Source organism: Fundulus heteroclitus, unplaced genomic scaffold (genome assembly GCF_011125445.2).
Source record: "Fundulus heteroclitus isolate FHET01 unplaced genomic scaffold, MU-UCD_Fhet_4.1 scaffold_46, whole genome shotgun sequence".
Classification (NCBI taxonomy): domain Eukaryota; kingdom Metazoa; phylum Chordata; class Actinopteri; order Cyprinodontiformes; family Fundulidae; genus Fundulus; species Fundulus heteroclitus.
In genome coordinates this window covers 2,711,711-2,735,581 of record NW_023396879.1, presented here as the reverse complement: position 1 = coordinate 2,735,581, position 23,871 = coordinate 2,711,711, and the positions used below count along the sequence as shown (strand labels likewise).

At 45.0% G+C, this 23,871-nt stretch overlaps 1 protein-coding gene across 2 annotated transcripts; it reads left to right on the top strand.

The window, feature by feature from the left end:
* Positions 1 to 424: 424 nt before the first annotated feature.
* LOC105933191 (mitotic spindle positioning) lies at positions 425 to 17,877 on the top strand. Of its 2 annotated transcripts, XM_012872623.3 has the most exons (6): positions 425 to 466; positions 3,536 to 3,696; positions 8,479 to 10,393; positions 14,778 to 14,995; positions 15,078 to 15,116; positions 16,710 to 17,877. In XM_012872623.3, the coding sequence occupies exons 2-6, from the start codon at positions 3,637 to 3,639 to the stop codon at positions 16,797 to 16,799; spliced, it is 2,322 nt and encodes a 773-aa protein (XP_012728077.3). In that variant the 5' UTR covers positions 425 to 466; positions 3,536 to 3,636; the 3' UTR covers positions 16,800 to 17,877. The 2 variants fall into 2 exon arrangements, with proteins under 2 accessions (XP_012728077.3, XP_035987699.1); XM_036131806.1 differs by lacking the exons at positions 425 to 466; positions 3,536 to 3,696 and adding an exon at positions 3,802 to 4,052.
* Positions 17,878 to 23,871: the final 5,994 nt, after the last annotated feature.

The following is a 23,871-nucleotide window of genomic DNA, read 5'->3' as shown; positions in this document are numbered from 1 at the left end:
AAAACACAAAAGTCAGCAGACTAGAAGTGGAGAGGCAAAGACTGCATGTGAACACGTCTCAGGACTCTGCAGCCAAAGCGGTCGCCTTCATCACGGTTCTCTGGTTTCTGTCCAATATTTGGTGTTTTTTTAATTCCCATGTTTGGGTTTTTATTGATTTGATTTTTAAAGTAGGAAATAAGTAAATAATTGTTGATGATGTCAGAGAAACGGTGGCTGAACCTTTCACCTTCATGCTGAGTATCAGTGCTCAGTGCTGCCCCCTGCAGGCCGTCCATCCCCTGCTTCCCACCTGACAGCTTGTTTTCCACAGCAGGCTGGATGGGGGGGGGGGGGGGGGATTAGTCAGGAATGCTGCTGATCGACAGAAACACAAACACAATGCCGACCACACCCACCCTCCACATGTAAACACTCCTGGTCAGCCTCCGTCAGTCGGCGGCTGGTTCTGAGGCGACCCGCTCAGGTGAGTCCTGCTTGTCTGAGTTCCTACCTGTGTGACATCATGACGACATCACCTGCCTGGTTGATGACTTATTGGATGCAGAGTTTTAGCCCCACCCCCACAGCTGACAGCAGCTCTCTGCTTTCACTGAGCTTCATTTGGTGAATCTGTGAAACTTTTCATCTGTTTTTTATTTAAACTATCAGATTTTTACACAACCATCACTTTACAAACATGCTGGCAGGAAACAGGCCCTTCTCTGACTCACCTGTAGATGGGAGATCATTTCAACCCTTTCATCATAGGTGGAGCACTCTGCTTGGTTCTGGTTCTGATGGCTGAAATGGTTCAGTAGTCAGGTAGCCCACAGAAACTAGAACTTTCATAATGACCTGAACTGAAACAAGGAGAACAGAACAACCTGCGGTGAAGACCTACAGCGAGAAGAGACAGGAGACAGGTGAGGGAAACCATCAGAGCCCTGGAGCCAAGAACCAGCATCAGACACCTGAGGGACTGGATCAGGAATCGTCCGTGTCATCAAAATCACTTAGACTTAGACTTAGACAACTTTATTTATCATTTTGTATGTACAGAGTGCATAGAGAACAGAATTTCGTTGCATACATCTTGTAAATTACTGTATAAAGTGCAGCAGTGATTAAACAATAGACAATTATAATGTAAATATAAACAATGCAGGAGAATATATAGACCATTTGTATGTGCAGAAATTATGGTGCAAAAATGCGTTTGGAAACTAATAGTTTGGCAGCATTTGTAATGCTAGATAAAGATGCAGTGATGCAAATGTGCAAAACTGGTGCAGGGTCCAGTTTATAGTTCAGCAGTTCAACAGCAGTTCAACAGTCTGATGGCAGCAGGGAAAAAGCTGCTGCAGAACCTGGTGGACCTGCAGTGGATGCTGTGGAACCTCTTCCCAGAGGGCAGCAGGGAGAACAGTCCATGGTGGGGTGGGGGGGGGGGGGGGGGGTCTCTGATGATGTTACGGGACACACAGCGCTGCGATGAAATGTCTTTAATGGAGGGAAGAGGAGCCCCGATGATCCATTCTGCTGTCCTCACCACTCTCCTCACGTTCTTCCAGTCGGAGGCACTGCAGCCTCCACACCACACAGAGAGATAGCTGGTCAGAATGCTCTCTATGGTGCTTCTGTAGAAGGTCGTGAGGATGGGCGGGGGCAGGTGGGCTCTCCTCATCCTCCTCAGGAAGTACAGTCGTTTCTGTGCCCTCTTCACCAGTGACGTGGTGTTCTCAGTCCAGGTGAGGTTCTCCGTGATGTGCACCCCCAGGAACTTGGTGCTGCTGACCACCTCCACAGCTGAGCTGTTGATGAGCAGTGGAGCGTGATGAGGCCGGTTCTTCCTGAAGTCGACGATGATCTCCTTGGTCTTCTCCACGTTCAGGATCAGGCTGTTGTCTCTGCACCAGCCCACCAGCTGCTCCACCTCCTCTCTGTAGTCCTGGTCGTTGTCGTCTCTGATCAGGCCCACCACCGTTGTGTCGTCTGCAAACTTCACGATGTGATTGGTGGTGAACCTGGGGACGCAGTCGTGAGTCATCAGGGTGAACAGCAGGGGGCTCAGGACGCAGCCCTGAGGGGAGCCCGTGCTGAGGGTGATGACATCAGAGCTGAGGGTGATGACATCAGAGGTGTTCTGATGACCCGGACTGACTGAGGTCTGTTGGTGAGGAAGTCTAGCAGCCAGTTGAAGGGGTGTGCTGAAGCCCAGATGTTCCAGTTTTCCCACCAGATGTTGTGGGATGATGGTGTTGAACGCTGAAGTCCAGGAACAGCATCCACACGTGCGTGTTCTTCTCCTCCAGGTGTGCCAGGCTCAGGTGAAGAGCAGAGGAGATGGCGTCCTCAGTGGAGCGGTTCCGTCGGTAGGCAAACTGGAACGGGTCGATTGTTGGGGGGAGACTGGAGACGATGTGTTCCTTTACCAGCCTTTCAAAGCACTTCATCATGATGGGAGTCAGTGCAACAGGCCGGTAGTCGTTGAAACAGGTGACTTGAGGTTTCTTTGGCACCGGAATGATGGAGGCAGACTTGAAGCATGCTGGCACTGTGGCTTGATGGGGAACAGCTTTCACTGCTGGAGTGCTGTTTAGTGCCTCAAACCTCCCAAAGAAGTTATTTAGTCCATTGAGGAAGTCAGCATCAACTTCACCCACCGGGGGGGGGGGCGTGTTGTATTCAGTGATCGCCCGGATGCCTTTCCACATGCTCCTGGTGTTGCTGGCGTCATGGAAAAGCTCCTGGATTTTCTGGCTGTGGTTCCGCTTTGCTAGCCTGATGGCATGGTTCAGGTTGGCTCTCGCTGTCCTCAGAGCCTCCTTGTCACCAGACTTGAAGGCTGAGTTCCGTGCTTTTAGCGCTTGACGGACCTCCTCAGTGATCCAGGGTCTAACCCTAACCAACATGTTCTCTACGTTCTTAGTCTTAGTGATCAGTTCTACTAAAGATAAACATGGATTAGTTTCTCCAGATCCTGCTGAGACATCAGTCCTTTAATCCTGGAAATGTTCTCCAGGTTCTAGAAGGTCCACTTTGTCTTTAGATGGAGGTTCAGGTCCACCCACTGACCTCATGTACATAACACCGTATAAAACTAATTTATTCCAGTGTTCTCTGCACTCATCACTCCCACCTACGACATGAACATAATAAAACAATAATGGTAATAATATTTTAGCATTTATATTCCCTCCTGCATGCTTGGCCCTCATTGGGCGTCACATTATTGTCTTAATGTCCGCTTGTTTCTACAGTTCATGTTTTCTATTCTGTTAGATCAGTTTTATTACTGCACTATTGCATTATGGTGTTATTATATTATTGCACAGTTGAGCATATAATGAGCATTGTACGATCCAGAGTCATGTTCCCTGTGTGTGTTCACAGACCCGGCAGATAAAGCTGGTTCTGATTCTGAGAAAGGTCCCGGTCCATTAATCAGAGAAGACCGGCTACATTTCATTCATTTCCTGTTTTTACTGCTGTTTCTTTTTCACATCTAAGCAAATAAACTAAATTATCATTAATCCTGATCATTCTGCCTCAGGCCTGATGCTGATTGGCTCCTGCTGGCTGTGGGTCCAAGTGATCATCCCGACCTGAACCAGAACCAGTAGGAACGCGTTAGATCCAGTGTCCAGCAGCAGTATGTTTCCATACACCCCCCCCTGGAAGGTTCTGTGTCACAGTCTGGATCCGGAGAACCAGGTGAGGCCCATAAACAACATGCTGCAGTACTGCTGTTGGGCAGCAGGGGGCAGCGCCGCCTCAGATTGAGGGAAGAATCTGGTTTTGGTTTTAGATGAGAAATAAAAAGATGCTGAAAGCAGCAGCAGAGCTGCAGCGTTCCCCGTTCCTCTGCTTCTCTAAGAACCTCCCAGTTCCTGTCAGGCAGCCACTTAGAAACTAAAACACCAGCTGTCTCCATGTGATGACCCAGAGTCCACCTGCTGAGGGATGGCTTTGTGGGCGGGGCCTGTGTGTGTGGGCGGGGCCTCACAGTGACCTTTGTCACATCAGTGAGCTCCTCTTCAGACTGCTGCAGCTGCTGACTGGAAGCCGAGGTAAGAAACTTTCTTCTGTAGCTGAAACGGACGATTTGAGGTGAAAAGCAGAAACTAATCAGACGTTTGGTGGGATCATGGTGGTCTAGAGTCAGCTCCATGTTTCACACACACAAGCTGACGGTGGATCAGCTGTTTGGCTGAGGCAGGATCTCTGTACCGGGTCTGTTACTGGTTGGACCTTCAGGCTGGTGAGGCGGTTGAAGCTGTCAGAGGCTATCAGGCCCACCAGCAGCTTCTCTGCAGGCGGGGCAGCTTATCAGCCGGACCCAGACACCTGTGGTTCTGAACCTCTGAACGCTTCCTCCTCAGATCCTCCAGGTTCTTCTCCACCATGTGACTATCCTGAGATAAACGAGCCTGAAGCCTCTCAGATAAGCAGCTGCATCGGTCGGGTTCTAAAACTTTCAGATCTGTTTTCATGAGCACCACAGAATGTTCTTCATGATCTGCTGTGTCCGATTCAGAAAGGTTCTGATGAGTGAAAAGGTAACCTGTTCATCTGAACATGGACCTTCATCACTGCACCAGTGTTTTGGAAATAAGACGCTCAAACAGGAACCTCACACCGAGGGCCACGTTCTGCTGTAGAACGCCTAGAACAGCACCAGGGCTCACATTGATAAAGTTTGCCTACGCACAGAACAGACCATGAAACCTGCCTTCATCACTTAGGTTCATTCTGGTATAGATCACAACCTTTATGATGTAATAAAGGTTGTGATCTATACCAGAATGTGCGGTTCTCTCAGGAACTCTGACCCAGCGTACGCTCCTTCTGGAGACGGGGAATCTGCCGTCACAGATGGTGAAGTGCAGCCGGACGCCATGACGGTTCCTCTCAGACATTCAGCTTCACTTCATATCAGACTTTAGTCCTAGATGAACTTCAGAGCTACAGCCTCCACCAAGAGCAGAACAAAGTCAACAAGCAGCACAATGAAGAACCAATGTCGTTTAAAACTGTAATCAGGTTCCCTTTGTAACAAGTTCTTTGAATGTGGACAACAGCTGAGCTTCTACCCTGATTGACTTTCAATTCAGTTCAATTTATTTCTATTGCTCCAATTAAAACACATCATCATCAAGGTTCTTTCCAAAGTCAGCTTCCATCAGATCCTCCAGGTTGGTGAGAAAGTTTCCTCTCTAAGGAAACCCAGCAGGTTGCATCAAGTCTCTCCAAGCAGCATTCACTCCTCCTGAAAGAGCGTAGAGCCACAGTGGACAGTCGTCTGCATTGTTGATGGCTTTGCAGCAATCCCTCATACTGAGCATGCATGAAGCGACAGTGGAGAGGAAAACTCCCCTTTAACAGGGAGGAGAACCTCCAGCAGAACCAGAACCAGGCTCAGTGTGAACGCTCATCTGCCTCCACCCACTGGGGCTTAGAGAAGACAGAGCAGAGACACAGAAAGCACAGAAGCTCACATTGACCCAGGAGTACTTTCTATGTTAGAGAAGACAGAGCAGAGACACAGAAAGCACAGAAGCTCACATTGACCCAGGAGTACTTTCTATGTTAGAGAAGACAGAGCAGAGACACAGAAAGCTCAGAAGCTCACATTGACCCAGGAGTACTTTCTATGTTAGAGAAGACAGAGCAGAGACACAGAAAGCTCAGAAGCTCACATTGACCCAGGAGTACTTTCTATGTTAGAGAAGACAGAGCAGAGACACAGAAAGCTCAGAAGCTCACATTGACCCAGGAGTACTTTCTATGGTAGAGAAGACAGAGCAGAGACACAGAAAGCACAGAAGCTCACATTGACCCAGGAGTACTTTCTATGTTAGAGAAGACAGAGCAGAGACACAGAAAGCTCAGAAGCTCACATTGACCCAGGAGTACTTTCTATGTTAGAGAAGACAGAGCAGAGACACAGAAAGCTCAGAAGCTCACATTGACCCAGGAGTACTTTCTATGTTAGAGAAGACAGAGCAGAGACACAGAAAGCTCAGAAGCTCACATTGACCCAGGAGTACTTTCTATGTTAGAGAAGACAGAGCAGAGACACAGAAAGCTCAGAAGCTCACATTGACCCAGGAGTACTTTCTATGGTAGAGAAGACAGAGCAGAGACACAGAAAGCACAGAAGCTCACATTGACCCAGGAGTACTTTCTATGGTAGAGAAGACAGAGCAGAGACACAGAAAGCACAGAAGCTCACATTGACCCAGGAGTACTTTCTATGTTAGAGAAGACAGAGCAGAGACACAGAAAGCACAGAAGCTCACATTGACCCAGGAGTACTTTCTATGTTAGATGGTAATAGAGGATGATCTGCCTCCCCTGATGATGTCACAGCTAACAGAACGCCAGACCAGGTGTACCTTCTATGAAGAGAAAAATGAACAAAAAGTTAAAAGCTGAAATAACACCAAACAATGCAGATTGGAGAGCAGTAGGAGAACTCAGCAGAGAGAGAGAAATAGACCCTGATATTCCTAAGGTGAAAAAAGGAAACTCTGGAAACCTGTTTAATATGGGATTTAAATGACATGTCTTGGTCAAAAATAACACCAAGATTTTTAACTTTATTACCAGAGGCCAAGTTAATGCCATCCAGATTAAGTGATTGATTAAGAAGTTTATTTTTTGAGGACTCTGGTCCAAAGATTACAACTTCTGTCTTGTCAGAATTTAAATGCAGGAAATTTAAAGTCATCCAGCTTTTGATGTCATCAAGACATGACTGCAGTCGAAGTAACTGATTGGATTCATCAGGATTTATGGATAAATAGAGCTGAGTGTCATCAGCATAACAGTGGAAATTAATCCCATGCTGTCTGATAATTTTGCCAATCGGAAGCATATATATAGTAAAGAGAATTGGTCCAAGGACTGAACCCTGTGGTACTCCACAGGTGACCCTAGAGTTTGAGGAAGATTTATTATTAACATGAACAAATTGGAATCTGTCTGACAGATAAGATTTAAACCAGCCTAATGCTTTCCCCTTAATCCCTACAGTATGCTCAAGTCTTTGTAGGAGAATATTGTGATCAACTGTATCAAATGCAGCACTGAGATCTAACAGGACAAGTATAGACACAAGTCCATTATCTGAGGCCATGAGAATATCATTAGTGACCTTCACCAGAGCTGCTTCAGTGCTATGATGAGCTCTGAAGCCTGACTGAAACTCCTCAAGAAGGTCATTACTTTGTAAATGTTCACATAGTTGATTAGCAACTACTTTCTCAAGAATTTTAGATAAAAAAGAAGATTAGATATAGGTCTGTAATTTACTAACTCATCTTGATCAAGAGAAGGTTTCTTAAGTAAAGGTTTAATAACAGCTACTTTAAAAGCCTGTGGTACATATCCATTTACCAAGGATAGATTAATCATGTCTAAAATAGGACCACTGATCAGAGGGAATACCTCCTTAAACAACTTGGTTGGGATTGGGTCTAACATACAGGTAGAAGGTTTAGATGAAGCTAAAATTGTTGCTTTACTCAGTAACGGTTTAACCGTAATTAAAACATGGTGGTAGTCTAGCCTGGGCTCTCAGAAGACCAATGAACTCGCATAAAACTGCTTTATTTTACGTTTTTGTTGTTTAGCAAAGACAGAAGTTCTGCTTCTGTTTTTTTATGGGAATTTGATAACTGCGCATATCAGAGTGGTTCTGTTCTGAATAAAGCCAGGTGCATAGAAATGCTCATTATGATTGCATTAATTGATTGTGTGCCCATATAAACAATCTAATTATTCAATCTGAATACATTTCAATCATATGGTGAAATTTTGTGGATGTAAACATAGCTAATTATGTGATTACTGTTCCTGTTTTTAACATAACTGGGCTGAGTCCAGTTAGAAGTGATCTCTCCAGTGTATTTCCATGTCTGACTGCATGAGTCAGCATCAACCAAAGCAACAATAAATCCAGTGTAAGACTGGGTGAATGGTGCAGTAGAACTGGAATCCAGCGTAGAGCTGGATGCCCTCAGCAAAGATGCATCAGGTGCCGGTTAACGGTTCATTTCCTGCAGCACCTGTTGCCGTCAGCATCTGGACTCTGGCCTTTCAGGCTGGTTTATGATCGGGACTTGTGGACTGGGTTCATCTGAACGGGATCAAACTGAAGATACTGCAGCTCATAAATCATTGCTGATGTCCAGGTTTATCTCTGCAGATACAGGCTGGAAATCTGATAACTGAAGTTATGGTGTCAGGTGAGCTGTGAACCAATCACAGACCAGTCAGTCATTTCTCACCTGGCGCTCTTAGGTTTCATTTCTCCAAATCATAACAGATCTACACTGCGCCCAGACCTGCTCAGAAAGTCACACGTTTCTTTATGTGGACCACAGGTCCCACAATGCTTTGCAGAGAGCCCACAGGAAACCTGTTAATCGATTTATTTATCCGTGGTCTTTGTGGCTGATTGGTGTCAGTAATCCTCTGTTGTTATTTCAGAGACTCTTAAACAAAGACCGCCGGCCTGTTTGCACTCCTCCTCTGAGTTCTCAGACATCCAGAGACGGTCTTCCTCCATCAGAGCCTCCCCACTGCGGCTCCACGGTGGTCCCTGCAGACATGGACAGCTCGCCCAGGCGGTGGGTCCTGAAGCCCCTGTCGCCCCTGCTGCAGCCCTCAGACCTGCGGACCATGGCTGGTCCTGCTCCTGGCCTGGACCGCTGGGACTCTGGCTCCCTGGTGGTCTTACAGGAGAACGGCGGCAGCCTGAATGGCCTGATGGAAGTCCAGCATGTCACCGTGATGGAGGACGGGGACAGTGAGGACTGGCATCCCAGCAGCCCCTGCAGCAGCTCTGGTTCTCAGAGCGGCTTCTACTCTTTCGTGGAGGATCCCACGAGTCCTGAAGCCGAGCTGAACGAAGCCTGGATGGTGTCACCACAGCGGCAGGCTCAACTGGCCGTCCTGAAGAAAGAGAGAGGATTCAAACTACAGACCTACAGCAGCAACAAGAAGCCAGAGAGTCTGTTTTCTGAGAGCAATGGAGACTCCCTGTATAGAGCGGATCCCAACAATGGCATGACGCTGATGGATGAGGATGAGGAGAAGCAGTTTCGTAAGATGATCATCCACAGCCAAGCTCCTAAGAGGAGCCAGACAGAAGCTCAAACCCACGGGGGGGCTGTGGAGCCCAAGCTTTCCACAGACAGACTGATAGAGGGGCTGAGTTTGAGATTCAGCCCTGCAGCAGCAGCAGCAGCAGCAGATCCTCCCCCTGCAGAGCCAGGGACCGTCGTTAAGGAGCAGATCGACTTTGGAGCCGCCCGACAGAAGTTCCTTCAGATGGAGCAGGACCACCGGGCCGTGATGCTCAGCCCGGGCCGCTCGCCCACAGCAAAGCTGAACCTGACCGCAGAGCTGGACGCTGATGTTTACGTGTCGAGAAAGGTGAAGATCTTTGGTACCACCAATGCAACGGATGACACGCCTCTTAAACCAGCAGAGAAGGACGAGGAGGCTTTTCACAGGAAGGTGACGGTGTTCCAGTCTGAGGGAAGGCTGAGCAGGGAGAGTAGTGTCTTTGATAACCTGGACTCTGACCACGACAGTCTGTCACATGAAGGGGTTGGAGGCTACACGAGCAACGACAGCCAGCTAGAGGAACCTCACCAGGACGACTGGAGCAAGCCCAGGGTGTTCCAGGAAACACCCATAGAAAGGGAGATCCGATTAACTCAGGAACGTGAAGAGGAACTGCGGCGGTCTCGAGGCCTGAAGCACAGCGTTGGTCGAGAAGAGATGGTCAGAATCAAAACCAGCAGCTCACGGCTGTCTCTGACATCTGACAGAACCTTTGAGAAAAATCCAGTGAGCTTCATCATCCACAGCAAGATCCAAAAGGAGGAGGACCCTCAGGAACCAGAGAGGAGAGGTGCTCCACCACAACCTGACCCCCAAGATGAGAAGAGGAGGACTGGGGACAGGCTGGAGTCTGATTCTGGAGCAGACGACGTGTTCCTATCTCCATGCTGTCCTCACCGACATCCTGAGGAGTCCTGCTTCTCCCAACCACCTCCGGCCACCTCCTCCTTCTCCTCACTCACTGCAAGAGACTCTAAGGAGAGAAGACAGACAGCTTCCTCCTCCACCCCTCCCGTCTCTGTGACACCAACCACTCTGCATGGACCTCAGGGCTGGAGGAAGAGCCTGGCCTCCACCGGTCTGCAGTCCAGAGGGCAAGGGACTCCAGATTTCATTGAGAAGGAGATTGAAGAGAGTCTGAAGCGAGAACTGGAGCTGAGAGAGCTGAGGGAGTCCATGAAGAAAATCAGGCAAACCATCTTCTCTCCAGCTCCTCTGGTGGAGCAGGCTTCCAAGATGGCCGTCAAGCAGTTCTACCCTCCAGTGAAAACAGGTACTTGGTTCCATCCTCCACCTGGTGTTTGGGCTCTTTAGCTTCATTAAAGGAGCAATACAGTATTTTCTCCACTGTCTGTTGACCTAAACTAGATGTATAACATCTCAACCTGGCTGCACCCCCCCCCCTTCCCTTGTCACGCGTCGCCTTCTGTCCACATATATGTAAAGGATAAAAACACAGCAGAACAGCCTCACATGTTGATCTGCTGGTGTGTTCTCCACCATGTTGCTCTAACGCTGCTCTGACGGTGGTACTTTAGGCCAGGGAGGGGCTTAGCGCTGAGTGGCAGCTGTTCACGTGCACGTACACGCACGTCCCAACTACGTAAACCAGACTGGAGAACAGACCATAGTCCATCTGAAATTGTACCTGTAGTTCTTCACATCACTATTTTTTAGTTCTCTCTATCAGATAGATAGATAGATAGATAGATAGATAGATAGATAGATAGATAGATAGATAGATAGATAGATAGATAGATAGATAGATAGATAGATAGATAGATTTTATTACAGACTCAAGGTCCAAATTACAAAAACTAATAAAAGAATAAAAAGTACAATAAAAAAAGACTGGTAGCCGTTCTGAAGCCAATCATATCTGAAATAATGACATTTCACTTATTGCTCCTTTAAAGTTCCGAAAACTGGCAACCAAATTCTTTTAGTTGAGAAGTGAACATTTAGTTTCAGGTGTCACGTTGTTACTATTATCACTGACCTGAACCATAACCAGGACTAAAAGCAGAAAGTCGTCGGTTTGATTCCTGCAAACCCCCCCCCCCCCCCCCCCCCCCCCCCCGTCCTGTCGAGTTCTCTTTAGCCTCGTTCATGAAAACCTTCGTGTCATGATCCAGTGAAGCTGAGCTGGGCTGCTTCTGCCATGGAGATCAGCTGGAGGCACAGCTGAGAGCAGAAAATGAAGCGTCATGTGGGACGGCAGGAAGTCGCTGGCTATCAGCCATCGCTACAGCGTCTCTCCACCCAGGAAGCCAGCTGGTATCACCTGGGCGAGACCAGAGGAGACGGACTTGGACCGCCTTGATCCCACCTTGTTTCATGAAAGGAGCTTCAGATGTTCCTGCTGTCATTTAGTGAGGGAACATGGCTCAGAGTTATAGGACTTACGCCTGTTTCGTTTAGGCCAATCTGACAACTGTAGGTTATAAAGAAATTAGAGAGATGTTTCTGGGACCCCTCAGAACCACAGTTTCCTCAGCTTCATGGTGTTTTAGGGGTTCTGACCCAGATCTGGTGTTTATCAGGGGTTCATCCTGGTTGGAGGTCTGACAGGGCCAGAGCTCTGTGGATCAGCGTGATGACGGTCCTATAAAAGCTGAGTCTCCAGTAAAAAGCCGCTACAGACAGAATGAGTAAGCCAATGAAGCCAGAGTCCAGCGGTCTGAGTAAATTAGTAACAGCTTCTGACTTTGACTCACAGCCAGTCAGATGGTCTCCTCAGAATACCACACCTAAACATTAAAGGTGCCATCATTGCCATGGAAACCATTTCATGTAATAATAATAATTATGTAGCTGATATTGCTGCAAGTGTAAATTGTCCAAAGAATTTCATTAAAAAAATAACGGCGGCTTCATGTAGGCGGTTGTTTGTCAGACCAAATGAGCCATTACCTGGGTACGGTAATGAGGAGCTAGCAGGCTGACTTCACTCTGATTGGCTACAACTAGATTTATAAAAAAACAGTCAATGAATCCCCCCCCCCCCCCCCCCCCCTCCCCCACACACCACACCACTTTCCCGTCCATCCACTCCTCTCTTCTCGGAGCAACTCTCCGTTACAGATCCATTATTATGGTTTTATCGCTGGTGGAAGTGTTGATGTCGCAGGATGCCGGACAGGTGAGGCCAGGTGAGGACAGGTGAGGCCAGGTGAGGCCAGGTGAGGCCAGGTGAGGCCAGGTGAGGACAGGTGAGGACAGGTGAGGCCAGGTGAGGCCAGGTAAGGACAGGTGAGGACAGGTGTGGCCAGGTGAGGCCAGGTGAGGACAGGTGAGGCCAGGTGAGGACAGGTGAGGACAGGTGAGGCCAGGTGAGGACAGGTGAGGCCAGGTGAGGCCAGGTGAGGCCAGGTGAGGACAGGTGAGGCCAGGTGAGGACAGGTGTGGCCAGGTGAGGACAGGTGAGGCCAGGTGAGCAAAGGCTTTAACCTGGAGGCACGATTCATCACAGCGGGACCGAAGTCTGCGGCAGCTACGTCGCTGCTCTGCTGCTTCACCCAGCGCTCATTCGTTTATCAGACCAGACAGCATTTAGAAACCAAATAACTTACAGGTAATGACAGCGTTGTGGTCGCTACCCTCAGCAAAGCTACAGAAGTTTTTTTCTAAATCTGTTTGAAAATGTTCAGGAAACAGCTTCAGTAAAATGCCTTGAACAGTGACCACACAGCAGTCTGCTATTGGACGGCGGTGAAGTTGGGTTCAGGTCGGATATCAGCGTTTGTGTCGGCTCCCACAGGAGCCAATATCTCATATTCAGCCTAAAACTAACTTCACCATAAATGTGTGGTGACTCCCCATAAATGAACTTCAGCCACTCTGATTCTCTCATCCTCCCCTTTAGTAGCTATCCTCTGCTCGACTGGAGAGTCACACGTGCAGGCCGGACTCAGGCCATTAAATTAACCAGGAGGGGGGGGGGGGTGGCTGCATGTTTGCTGGTGTGCTCTGATTAGGAATATGAATTAGGTAGAAAGATGAATATGGCAGAATAATTCTCCAATAGATGAACTGATCTGACCATTTTTGAGCAAAGAATCAAAACTAATCGCCCCTGAGGAGGTCCTTAGGTACGCGCTCCTGACATTTACACGGCCTCATCGGTTTAAAACAGATCATTTTATACCCCTCAGAAAAATGACATGTGTTGTCATGGCCCTCTTATGCCATTACGCGTGTTTTAAGTTATTTAATGTTTGATAAATAACTCTGTTAGGTGTTATCAGGTGAATATCAGCCAATCAGCTGATATCAGGACAATAGATGAAAGGAATGATTTGAGCTCTGGTGATCTTTTAACAGCAAACTCTGCACACATGTAGAATTAAAGAATGAAAACTTCTCTTCAAGTTTAAGAATTTATTAACAGAAATAAAATGAACATCTAGAGAACATCACTATAGAATGCTGTTTATCTGAATTAACACTATATTACAATCAATAAATCCTCTCTACCAGGCTGTGAAACTTAAACTACTAAGCAAAATGAAAATGAAATGAAGCTAAGGAATTATTCCTTTGGTCAAAGCTTAAAACAAAAGAAAGAAAAAGACAAAATGAAATGGTTGATCATCATCAGAACGATTCAGTGAATCCTGGTTCACTGCAGATCTGAGTTAAAGAACCAAAGTTCATCTTAAAGAACGTGTAATTAGGTTAAACTAGCTTAACTAATTTAGAACAACATTTGGCATGTGTTTCAACCCGTTCACAATGCAAACCCTGAGTTACACAAAAAATTATTTGAGGAAATAACATTTTAAAGAATGATTTGATCAATAACATCAATACCTTTAGGACACTTAATTTTATTAATGTAATTATTCCTCTGGGACGCTAGGGGGCGCTGTAGGGACCAGTCGCTAAATGGGTTAATCCTAAAGTTATACAAAACGGCATTGAATTGACATTAATCTTCCTATTAATGCGGTAATAATGCTCGTAGCACTATTGACAGAGTTAAACGAACAAACATTATGTTTAAAAATTACATTTGCATTTACCAGGGCCGTAGCACTAATGTTACCCAGGAAGCTAACGGTAATGCTAGCGGACATTCTGCACTAATTTAAAAGACTTTAAAGTTCTATTTGGTCGTATTGAGTTGACGGGACAACACAAACATTAATGTCCCATCGGTATATAAAACCCTCATGAAAATAAAGTTTGTTATAACCATAAAAAGACACTTAAACATGTCACCAAAGCTTGGTTTCCATAATGCTAGCAGAGACTAGCCTATAAGCTCAGGACCTTTTACTTTGGTCAAAGCTTAAAACAAAACATTAAAGCCATTCTAAATAAAGATTTGACTTTCCCTGCCTAGCTCAGCCAAACCGGTCTATGCCTCTGGGTCTGCTTGGTTGACTCTGGGGCTTCCAGTAGGAAGCAGTTGGGAAAGGTTGAAGGCTGGTCTTGGATCAGCCTTAGAGTCTGATCATTCAGGTTCAGTGCAGAGCAGCTTCCCCTTAAAACACTGTTGATGGAGAAGAAGCAAGTTCTAACGAGGCTTTAGAACCACAACATGTAGGTCCAGAAACCTTTTAGCTAACAGGGTGTCTCTGTTTCTGTGAAAGATCTCACAGACGTTTCTGGACGTTCTGATGTTGGTGTTCTGCTTCCTTCCTGTGACTCAGAGACACCCGTCAGTCTGTCCTCGTCCTCTCCTCGTCTCAGCGTCCGTCCGCCCTCCGTGTCCTTCATCACCGCTAAGCCTTGGACCTCCTTGCCTCCCCCCGCCCCCTCCTCTCCGGTGGTGGTCCAGACGGTTCCTCTGAGTCCTCGAGGTTTGACGGAGACTCTGCTGCAGGACTTTGAGGAACGTCGAGCCAAGCTGAAGCTGGAAGACAGCGCTGTGAGTTTGCTGCTCTTATCTACGTTGTTCTGTGAGAATGGAGCAGAACATCCTGTCTGAACCACGTCTGCATGTCTTTCAGTACGCAGGGATCCAGCCCGTCGATGACATCAACAATCAGGTAAACATTAGCGACTAGTGTACTGTAACAGTTACACTAGTTACAGAACCAACCCCAGCCAGAACATTTTATTAGCAAAGGCTGAGGGTCCTAAGAACCTACAGATAAAACAAAGAACTTCTTCTGTCTGAGCCTCTGGAGAACGTAGAGATTTATAATGACTCAAGCAGTAATTCACTTTAAGGGCATCTGAAGATCTGAACACCCTGAGTTCTACAGAACCTTTCACTCAGTTTCCATTTCAGAGGTTCTGATGGGTTTTTTGGAGTTCTACGCGGTCTATGGAGGCAGCCATGATGGCTGAATGTAAAGATGAAGCTGCTGGTGACTCCCACCCAAACGTCTCATCAGAAACGTTCTGGAACAGATCTGACGGGTTGAACAGAACCTTCAGGTCCAGTCGTTTCTGGCCTGACTGGACAGAAAACTGCAGGTTCTAAAGCAGTGGGGGGGGGGGGGGGGGGGGGGTGACCATCTGACCAGAAGGTTCTGAACATTTAACCGGGTCATCGGTCTCCCTCATCAGCCAAACTGAAGCAGAGCAGGAAACGCTCAGATGATCTGAGGTGTGAAAAGTCCAAACGGCTGTGGAGAAAACTCACGGATGTTTATGAGGGAATGAAGTTGTGACTTCCTCTGAGGACCTGCAGATTCCTCTGTTTTCATACTTTAGTTTGGTTTGTTCACTAGGTGGCGCTCTGGAGTCTTTAACTGGTTAAGTAGGATATTAATTACTCACTCAGCGATCCTCTACACTTTCCAATGTTTCCTTGCATTGCAGTAATAATTATGAGCTTCGTTAGCTACAGCTACCACTAGCCTAAATAGCGTTAGCTTTGTTGAACGTAGAACTTGATGGATTAGATGTTGTAATTAGAAACGATGGATTTCTAGTTAGTATTGCTGTAGGTACTTGTTCCAAAGGTCAGAGACCATAAGCCAAGATAAGATAACTTATTTAAAGCCTTAACAACTCTAATTGCTGACTCAAGGTCAGTAATTAGTAATTAATTTCAGTTCTCTTCTCAACACCAAAGTTTACATTTGCTAATATTTGCTGTGATTCTTTGTGATGATCCTTTCTAACTGTAAGTAGAAAGTGTTGGGATCGTTTTGGTGTAGCCTAACCCCCGGCTGTAAGGCAGACTTCTTCCTGTTAATAGTATTTTATATTACTATTATATTAATACGCTCCCTTATTCCCGCCGTTATGCAGGGTTTCATTCCTCTTCAGTCTTGTGGGGTATAACAGAGAAAAAACACAAAAGGAAAAACAGGCGGTGAATGCTTCAGTAGCAGAATTAAGAAAACAACCCTTGGACTCTAGGCCTCTGTCTGGGTTCTCCTGCCCTCCAGGAGAACTTTAACAGAAGATGGAAGAACACAGAGGAACATGGTGGATGTTTGCTCACCCTCACTAACTTCCTTCCAGTCCCGTTTAAAGGCCATGGACCGGTTTCACTGCTAGAAATGATCCAGACCTTGTTGGAATCTGTTAAAGACTTCACCGACTGGTCTCACATCCCTTCTGCTGTGGATCCTCTAACTTCTGCCTCCTTCCTGTCCCCTCTGACTCCATGTCTCCTGTTTCAGGTGGTGGAGTCGACTCGAGTCGCTCGTCATAAGAACCAGCGAGCTCTGCTGTGGGAGGCAGGACTGTTCGCCAACCAGGACAGCCAGTGAGACCAGGACCAGATGCAGGACCAGATCTGGTTCAGGACTGAGTGTGGATAAATCCTGACAGGGTGATGGATTTTCAGAGAGACTCGTGAACAGAACCGGCCGCAGCTGACAGAGCCTGACATGCCCAGAAAACACGACTAGTTGCTTTTAATAGAACCTCAGAGTGAAGCAGCAGTTTGATCTTGATACTTTTAATTTGAAAGGCTAAGCAGGACGTTAGCTGTTTATGATTAAAGTTGATGCAGCAAAATAAATCAGACTAAAATCACTTAATGTGGTCAGAGTTCTGCTGCTGGTCTGGTGGCTTCAGGCCTTTAAAGCAGCTTCACTCTGTAGATTAGCTCTTCATCAAGAATCACAAATCTTTATTGTCATTAAGTCACCCTGATGACACCGACTCAGAGTTCACACAGATTCACACAGACACGACAGACTCAATCTGCAAACAGCTTAATGCACCACAACTCTTCCTGAGAAGCTGAAAGGGTGGAAATAGTCCTTAAAATCCGATAAGATTTAAATGTTTGAGTCAAAAAAGACAGACAGCAGTCACTTTACAGAACGATGTAAATTACTGTGCATGAATGTATCAGACAAAATAAAAGTCTGAAAACTGGGCAAATAATCTTTAGCATGTGAGCAACGGTTTGATAATTGTCAGTGGGATCAACAACGCTCTGTAATGCTGCATTCTTTTTGGCTCCAGTGGTCAGAAATTTTAACCTGACCCTAAGGTCAGAATTATGAGCAGGAAAGTCAGGAGGCGGCCCGACTTTCACATTCATGGTGGCTGCTACTCGCAGCAACATGGAGTAAAACTTGATACTTTAGCAGCTCTCTGAAGGTGCTGCATTTCAGTGTTCATCAGACAGGATGTTCAGCTCCGTTTACAATCACAAAATACCGCCTAGAACAACTTTATTGTTTTAACAACAGTAGCCACAGTGGCTTAATGAACAATGAAAAATCTCTACCTATTGATTTAATTCAATTCAGTTCAGTTTTATGTTTATAGCATCAAATCACATCACATCATCATCAAGGTTCTTTCCAAAGTCAGCTTCCATCAGATCCTCCAGGTTGGTGAGAAAGTTTCCTCTCTAAGGAAACCCAGCAGGTTGCATCAAGTCTCTCCAAGCAGCATTCACTCCTCCTGAAAGAGCGTAGAGCCACAGTGGACAGTCGTCTGCATTGTTGATGGCTTTGCAGCAATCCCTCATACTGAGCATGCATGAAGCCACAGTGGAGAGGAAAACTCCCCTTTAACAGGGAGGAGAACCTCCAGCAGAACCAGAACCAGGCTCAGTGTGAACGCTCATCTGCCTCCACCCACTGGGGCTTAGAGAAGACAGAGCAGAGACACAGAAAGCACAGAAGCTCACATTGACCCAGGAGTACTTTCTATGTTAGAGAAGACAGAGCAGAGACACAGAAAGCTCAGAAGCTCACATTGACCCAGGAGTACTTTCTATGTTAGAGAAGACAGAGCAGAGACACAGAAAGCTCAGAAGCTCACATTGACCCAGGAGTACTTTCTATGTTAGATGGTAATAGAGGATGATCTGCCTCCCCTGATGATGTCACAGCTAACAGAACGTCAGACCAGGTGTACCTTCTATGAAGAGAAAAATGACAGAACAAAAAGTTAAAAGCTGAAATAACACCAAACAATGCAGATTGGAGAGCAGTAGGAGAACTCAGCAGAGTGAGAGAAATAGACCCTGATATTCCGGAGGTGAAAAAAGGAAACTCTGGAAACCTGTTTAATATGGGATTTAAATGACATGTCTTGGTCAAACATAACACCAAGATTTTTTACTTTATTACCAGAGGCCAGGTTAATGCCATCCAGATTAAGTGATTGATTAAGAACTTTATTTTTTGAAGACTCTGGTCCAAAGATTACAACTTCTGTCTTGTCAGAATTTAAATGCAGGAAATTTAAAGTCATCCAGCTTTTGATGTCATCAAGACATGACTGCAGTCGAAGTAACTGATTGGATTCATCAGGATTTATGGAAATATAGCTGAGTGTCATCAGCATAACAGTGGAAATTAATCCCATGCTGTCTGATAATTTTACCCATCAGAAGCATATATATAGTAAAGAGAATTGGTCCAAGGACTGTTTTAATTTTTCCCTTTACATTTTCATTTTTGCTCACAATCAGTTGTTTAAAATGTTGTTTTATCGTCTTTTCATTTTATACTCATTCATTAATCAGCCAAATGTTCACATTTTATTTTTTATGTTGATATAGAAATATACCACTAATTAACATTCAATGATGACAGATGTGTCATTTATTTGTAAAACTTTTTACTACTTAAACATTGACCCAATAACTTTCTGAGTGAAGTTTAAATCAGTTTGTTTGTATAGATGAATAATTATGCACTAACTAAACATTGATTTATTGGTCATTGGGGAAAGACAGCGGGAGTTTAGGGCGCTGGAAGCGTGGTGAGCCTCGGCTGAAAGGCGACAAAGCTGCAGTCCCAGCATTCTTAAAATCAAGCAATATGCCAACAAACAAAGCAGCTATTTCTATTTAACATAGCTAGCTTCTCACCTAAAAACTTTTTAAAAGTTACTTTTATGTCACCGAAAGCATAATATATTCAGCTTTATTCGCAGCTTTTCACTCCCCTCCACCATTGCTGTTTCCAGTTAAATAATTCTCTTCAACCTGACCCGGCTGCAGAAACAAATCACAGGGGGGGCATTCCATTTTTTTAGGGGGGCACACTTTTATATATATATATATATATATATATATATATATATATATATATATATATATATATATATAGCAATAGTGTAGTCAGTTTTGTCAAATTAGGCAGGCTTCCAACCAATTAGGCTTTTTAACACAAAAGCCTAATTTTTGTTCCAATTAGCTGGAACAAAAATAGTTAATGGGCAGGTTGTAAAAAAATTGGGAAGCTTTTCATAACATTTGTTGGGCTTTTAGAAAGAATTACTAACAAAATATATCAAAATAGTTGTCAACGTCGGACAGCAAACCAAAACATTTTAATAAAATGCCATCTCCTACAACTCATACTGGTCAATTTATTTTTTAAATAAGTTGAATCTGTCGATCTGACATCATCATTGAATAGTAGTTATAATGAATAATATTGATTGGTATGATAAAACAAGAAAAGAATAATGGTTAATCAAGTGTTTGGTCAATGTAAACGCCCAGGAGGGGTTGAGTTCTACTTATCAACTTAAAAATATTTCATGACTGCATGTAAGAGATATGTTTAATTGACCTATACTGAGAGAAATTAAGTTTATATTAAGGTAAATTTACAACTCATGTTGGGAAGCTATTTATAAATAATTTTTTTCCGGTTGATATATCATGATTGTTAAAGAGATCATGTGTGTTATTTGGTTGTCTGATTGCATATTTTGTTGGGAGGCCATATGCACAGTTTTTTTCTTTGCTTCAGTGCAGTTGTGTGCTAATGGCATATTCTTATGTTTAATAGTTCTTATGTGTTTAATAGTTATGTGCTTTTAACTTGAGAGTTTGAGATTTGGGCTTTTTCTTTTAAGTTGGGCAGGTTTTATGTTGGGTTACTGGAAACTATCAGTGAGATAGGGTAACCTGTAGTGCTGTGTCTTGACTCAAAGTCCAGCATAAGCTACACGCTTATTAGCATGAGATCAGGCTGAACACTGACTGAAGTAAAAATTCACACTAAAAGAGGTTCTGTAATTACAGCAGGTATGGAGCGCAAGGAGCAGAACAAAGCAGAGTTCCCTTCTGTCTGCAAGTAACCCAAGTTTCTCCAGTTTGGCAGTAGATCTGCTCCTGGTACTGCTAGCCGTCGTAGCTAACCCTCCTAGCATCAATGTTTACTCCACTTTAGACTTCAGTGCTGACATTTCAAACAGTAATTAATCGCGCTGCTTCCAGCTCGCTCTTGTCTGCTTCGTTGTCACTTTTTGTAATTGTTTGGTAATCAGACCAAATTTCCATCCCGCTCTACCGACACCGACGGTGACCACAGACGAACACCGCGTCGGCGACTGAAAGCTATAACTCAGTGTCCCGCCCCACTCCATCTGTGATTGGCTAGCATGTTGTCTTCAGTCGTTGATTTGATTGGTTAAATTGTATGATTGACACATCAAAGATAGTGCTAATAGAACGATGGCCACTCCGAGGTATATATATAAAAACAAAAGACAGCTTCCAGTCCAGGGCGGGCACAGCTGGCTCACAGGGCGGGCACGGCCCCCCAATGCCCGCCCATGCCGCCGGGTCTGTCTTCAACCTGTAATGAACCGTGAGGATTAGCCATGAAGGATTCATCAGATCCCTCCTTTAAACCGGGGAGAGGAAGAACATATTCACCACAGCCTTGTCGCTGCGCTGTGACGTAATCAGCCTAAAACAGGCTGGAAGATGCAGCGCCTGAACTGAAACATGGAGCCCATCTGAATTATTGGATGAGAACTCTTCAGCCACAGGAGCGTCAGCGGTCGCCATGATCAGCTGTCCCAGTAGAGCAGTCAGTGAGGAAGGAGGCAGGAAAGGAAGCATATGCTCCCTCCCATAGCTCCTTACCTAGGAACCTTACAGCGCTACAAGGCAAGGCAAGTTTATTTATATAAAATGTTTTAGTAACAAGATGATTTAAAGTGCTCTATATGAACTGAAAACATCACAGAGGAAAATATTACAAAGGAAAAGAAAACATTATATTAATGAAGGAATAAGCTGAGTAAATCCATCACTAACATCCATCCATCTGACCCGCTTCATCCCTAATGGGGTCCCGGGGGGGGGGGGGGGGGGGGGTTCCTGGTGCCTATCTCCAGTGATAGGCGGGGTTCACCTGGACAGGTCGCCGGTCTGTCGCAGGGCTCATCACTAACATCCAAAGCTTAATTGTTTCTTTTCAAACATTAACAAACCTACAGTAACAGCAAACATTCAGTTCACAAAGAATCATTCAGTTCTTTGTGAAAACGTTTCGACACCTACCCAGCAGTCTTTGCCAGTTCTGGGGGCGAATAGTTTTGTCCAAGTTTTCTAAGAGCTAGAACTAAAATATAGAAGGTAAAGGAAAGCGCAGCAAAGGCAGTGTGTGTGTCATAGTGTGGGTCCGTTTCTCCACCAGGTTACCACCAGCTCCAAAAAGCAGAAACCCTGTTTTCATAGATCCAGTTTGTACACATTTTCAACACCGAATAAATGGACAGAGACGTGTTAGCTTGTGATGCTAATACCTGATGCATGTGATGCTAATACCTGATGCATGTGATGCTAATACCTGATGCATGTGATGCTAATACCTGATGCATGTGATGCTAATACCTGATGCATGTGATGCTAATACCTGATGCATGTGATGCTAATACCTGATGCTTGTGATGCTAATACCTGATGCATGTGATGCTAATACCTGATGCATGTGATGCTAATACCTGATGCATGTGATGCTAATACCTGATGCATGTGATGCTAATACCTGATGCATGTGATGCTAATACCTGATGCATGTGATGCTAATACCTGATGCATGTGATGCTAATACCTGATGCTTGTGATGCTAATACCTGATGCATGTGATGCTAATACCTGATGCATGATGCTAATACCTGATGGGTGGATGTGTTGCTGCCTGAAGTTGCTGTAGATGGCGCTGCCTAACCTGTGTTGTTGTAATTAATACATCAGTGCTGGTCACTTGAGTTGCTGTGATTCTGATGATTGGTGAGAATATTTTTTAGTTATTAGCCAATCTGTTCAATGAAGGACTTATCAGTTGCACGATTGTATCTGATGTTTGTCTCCTCTGTTAAAGACCATCCACCAACACATGCCTTCGTGTGTCTCTAGTACAAATGTGGCCCTTATAGAAAAGCGGCAAGAAGAAAGCCGTTGTTGAAAGAAAACCACCAGAAATCATGTTGGAGACACAGCAAACATGAGGAAGGAGGTGCTCTGGTCAGACAAGACCAAAACTGAACTTTTTGGCCAAAATGCAAAACTCTATGTGTGGAGGAGAACTACCACATCACTCTGAACACAGCGTCCCCACTGTCAGACATGGTGGTGGCAGCATCATGCTGTGGGGGGGCTTCTCCTCAGCAGGACAGGGAAGATGGATGGAGTCAAATTCAGGAAGATCCTGGAAGAAAAGCGGTTGGAATCTGCAGAAGACCTGAGACTGGGACGGAGGTTCACCTTCCAGCAGGACAACAAGCCTAAACATGAAACCTGGGCTACATAACATGTTAATGTGTTAGGATGGCCTAGTCAAAGTCCAGACCTAAACCCAATCCAGAATCTGTGGCAAGATCTGAAAACTGCTGTTAACAAACGTTCTCCATCCAACCTGACTGAGCTGGAGCTGTTTTGCAAAGCAGACTGGGTAAAAATGAATTCACTGGACGAGCAAAGCATGGAAGAACTGCAGCTAAAGGTGGTTCCACAAAGTATTCACTCACTGGGGGCTGAATACTTTTGACTAATTTTGCACAAGGCCCCTAACAGTTTTTTTGTTGTAAAAAAAAGAGAAAAATAAATCTTGTACAATTTTCTTTCTGCTTCACTATTGTGAACCCTTTGTGTTGCTCTTTCAGATAAAATTCTAATAAAATATATTTATGGAAAGGTTCAACGGGTATGAACACTTTTGCAAGCCACAGTATTTCATTCTGCTTTAAGTGTTAACTTATTACATGGAGTGCATCATTTTATTTAACTAAATGTAGTGAAGGGATTTTTGTGTTTAATCTTATCACTCCATTAAGGTTCCATTTTTGGGGAATATTTGAATAAAAGGCCATAATACCCAGGTCATGTCTTCCCCTTTTTGATTTTTGTTCTGAAAAACAGCAAAAAAAACTCTGAAAAATGAATATCTTCAGACATTTAGTTCCTAGGTTTCATTCTGTTGGGTGAAACCTAAAATTCAGCAAAACATACCCGTGAACTACATTTAGTCCATTTTGTAAATTGGTTCTGATGCGACACATTCATGTATTTTGTGTGACTGCAGTAAATAGAAAATTAAACTGTAGGTGGATATGATAAATTTA

Excerpts from the sequence above, each read along its gene's own strand:
- LOC105933191 (XM_012872623.3), top strand. The coding sequence starts at position 3,637 with ATGTTTCCATACACCCCCCCCTGGAAGGTTCTGTGTCACAGTCTGGAT. Across the intron at positions 10,394-14,777 it reads CTACCCTCCAGTGAAAACAG|AGACACCCGTCAGTCTGTCC; the intron begins GTACTTGGTTCC and ends CCTGTGACTCAG. Across the intron at positions 15,117-16,709 it reads TCGATGACATCAACAATCAG|GTGGTGGAGTCGACTCGAGT; the intron begins GTAAACATTAGC and ends CTCCTGTTTCAG.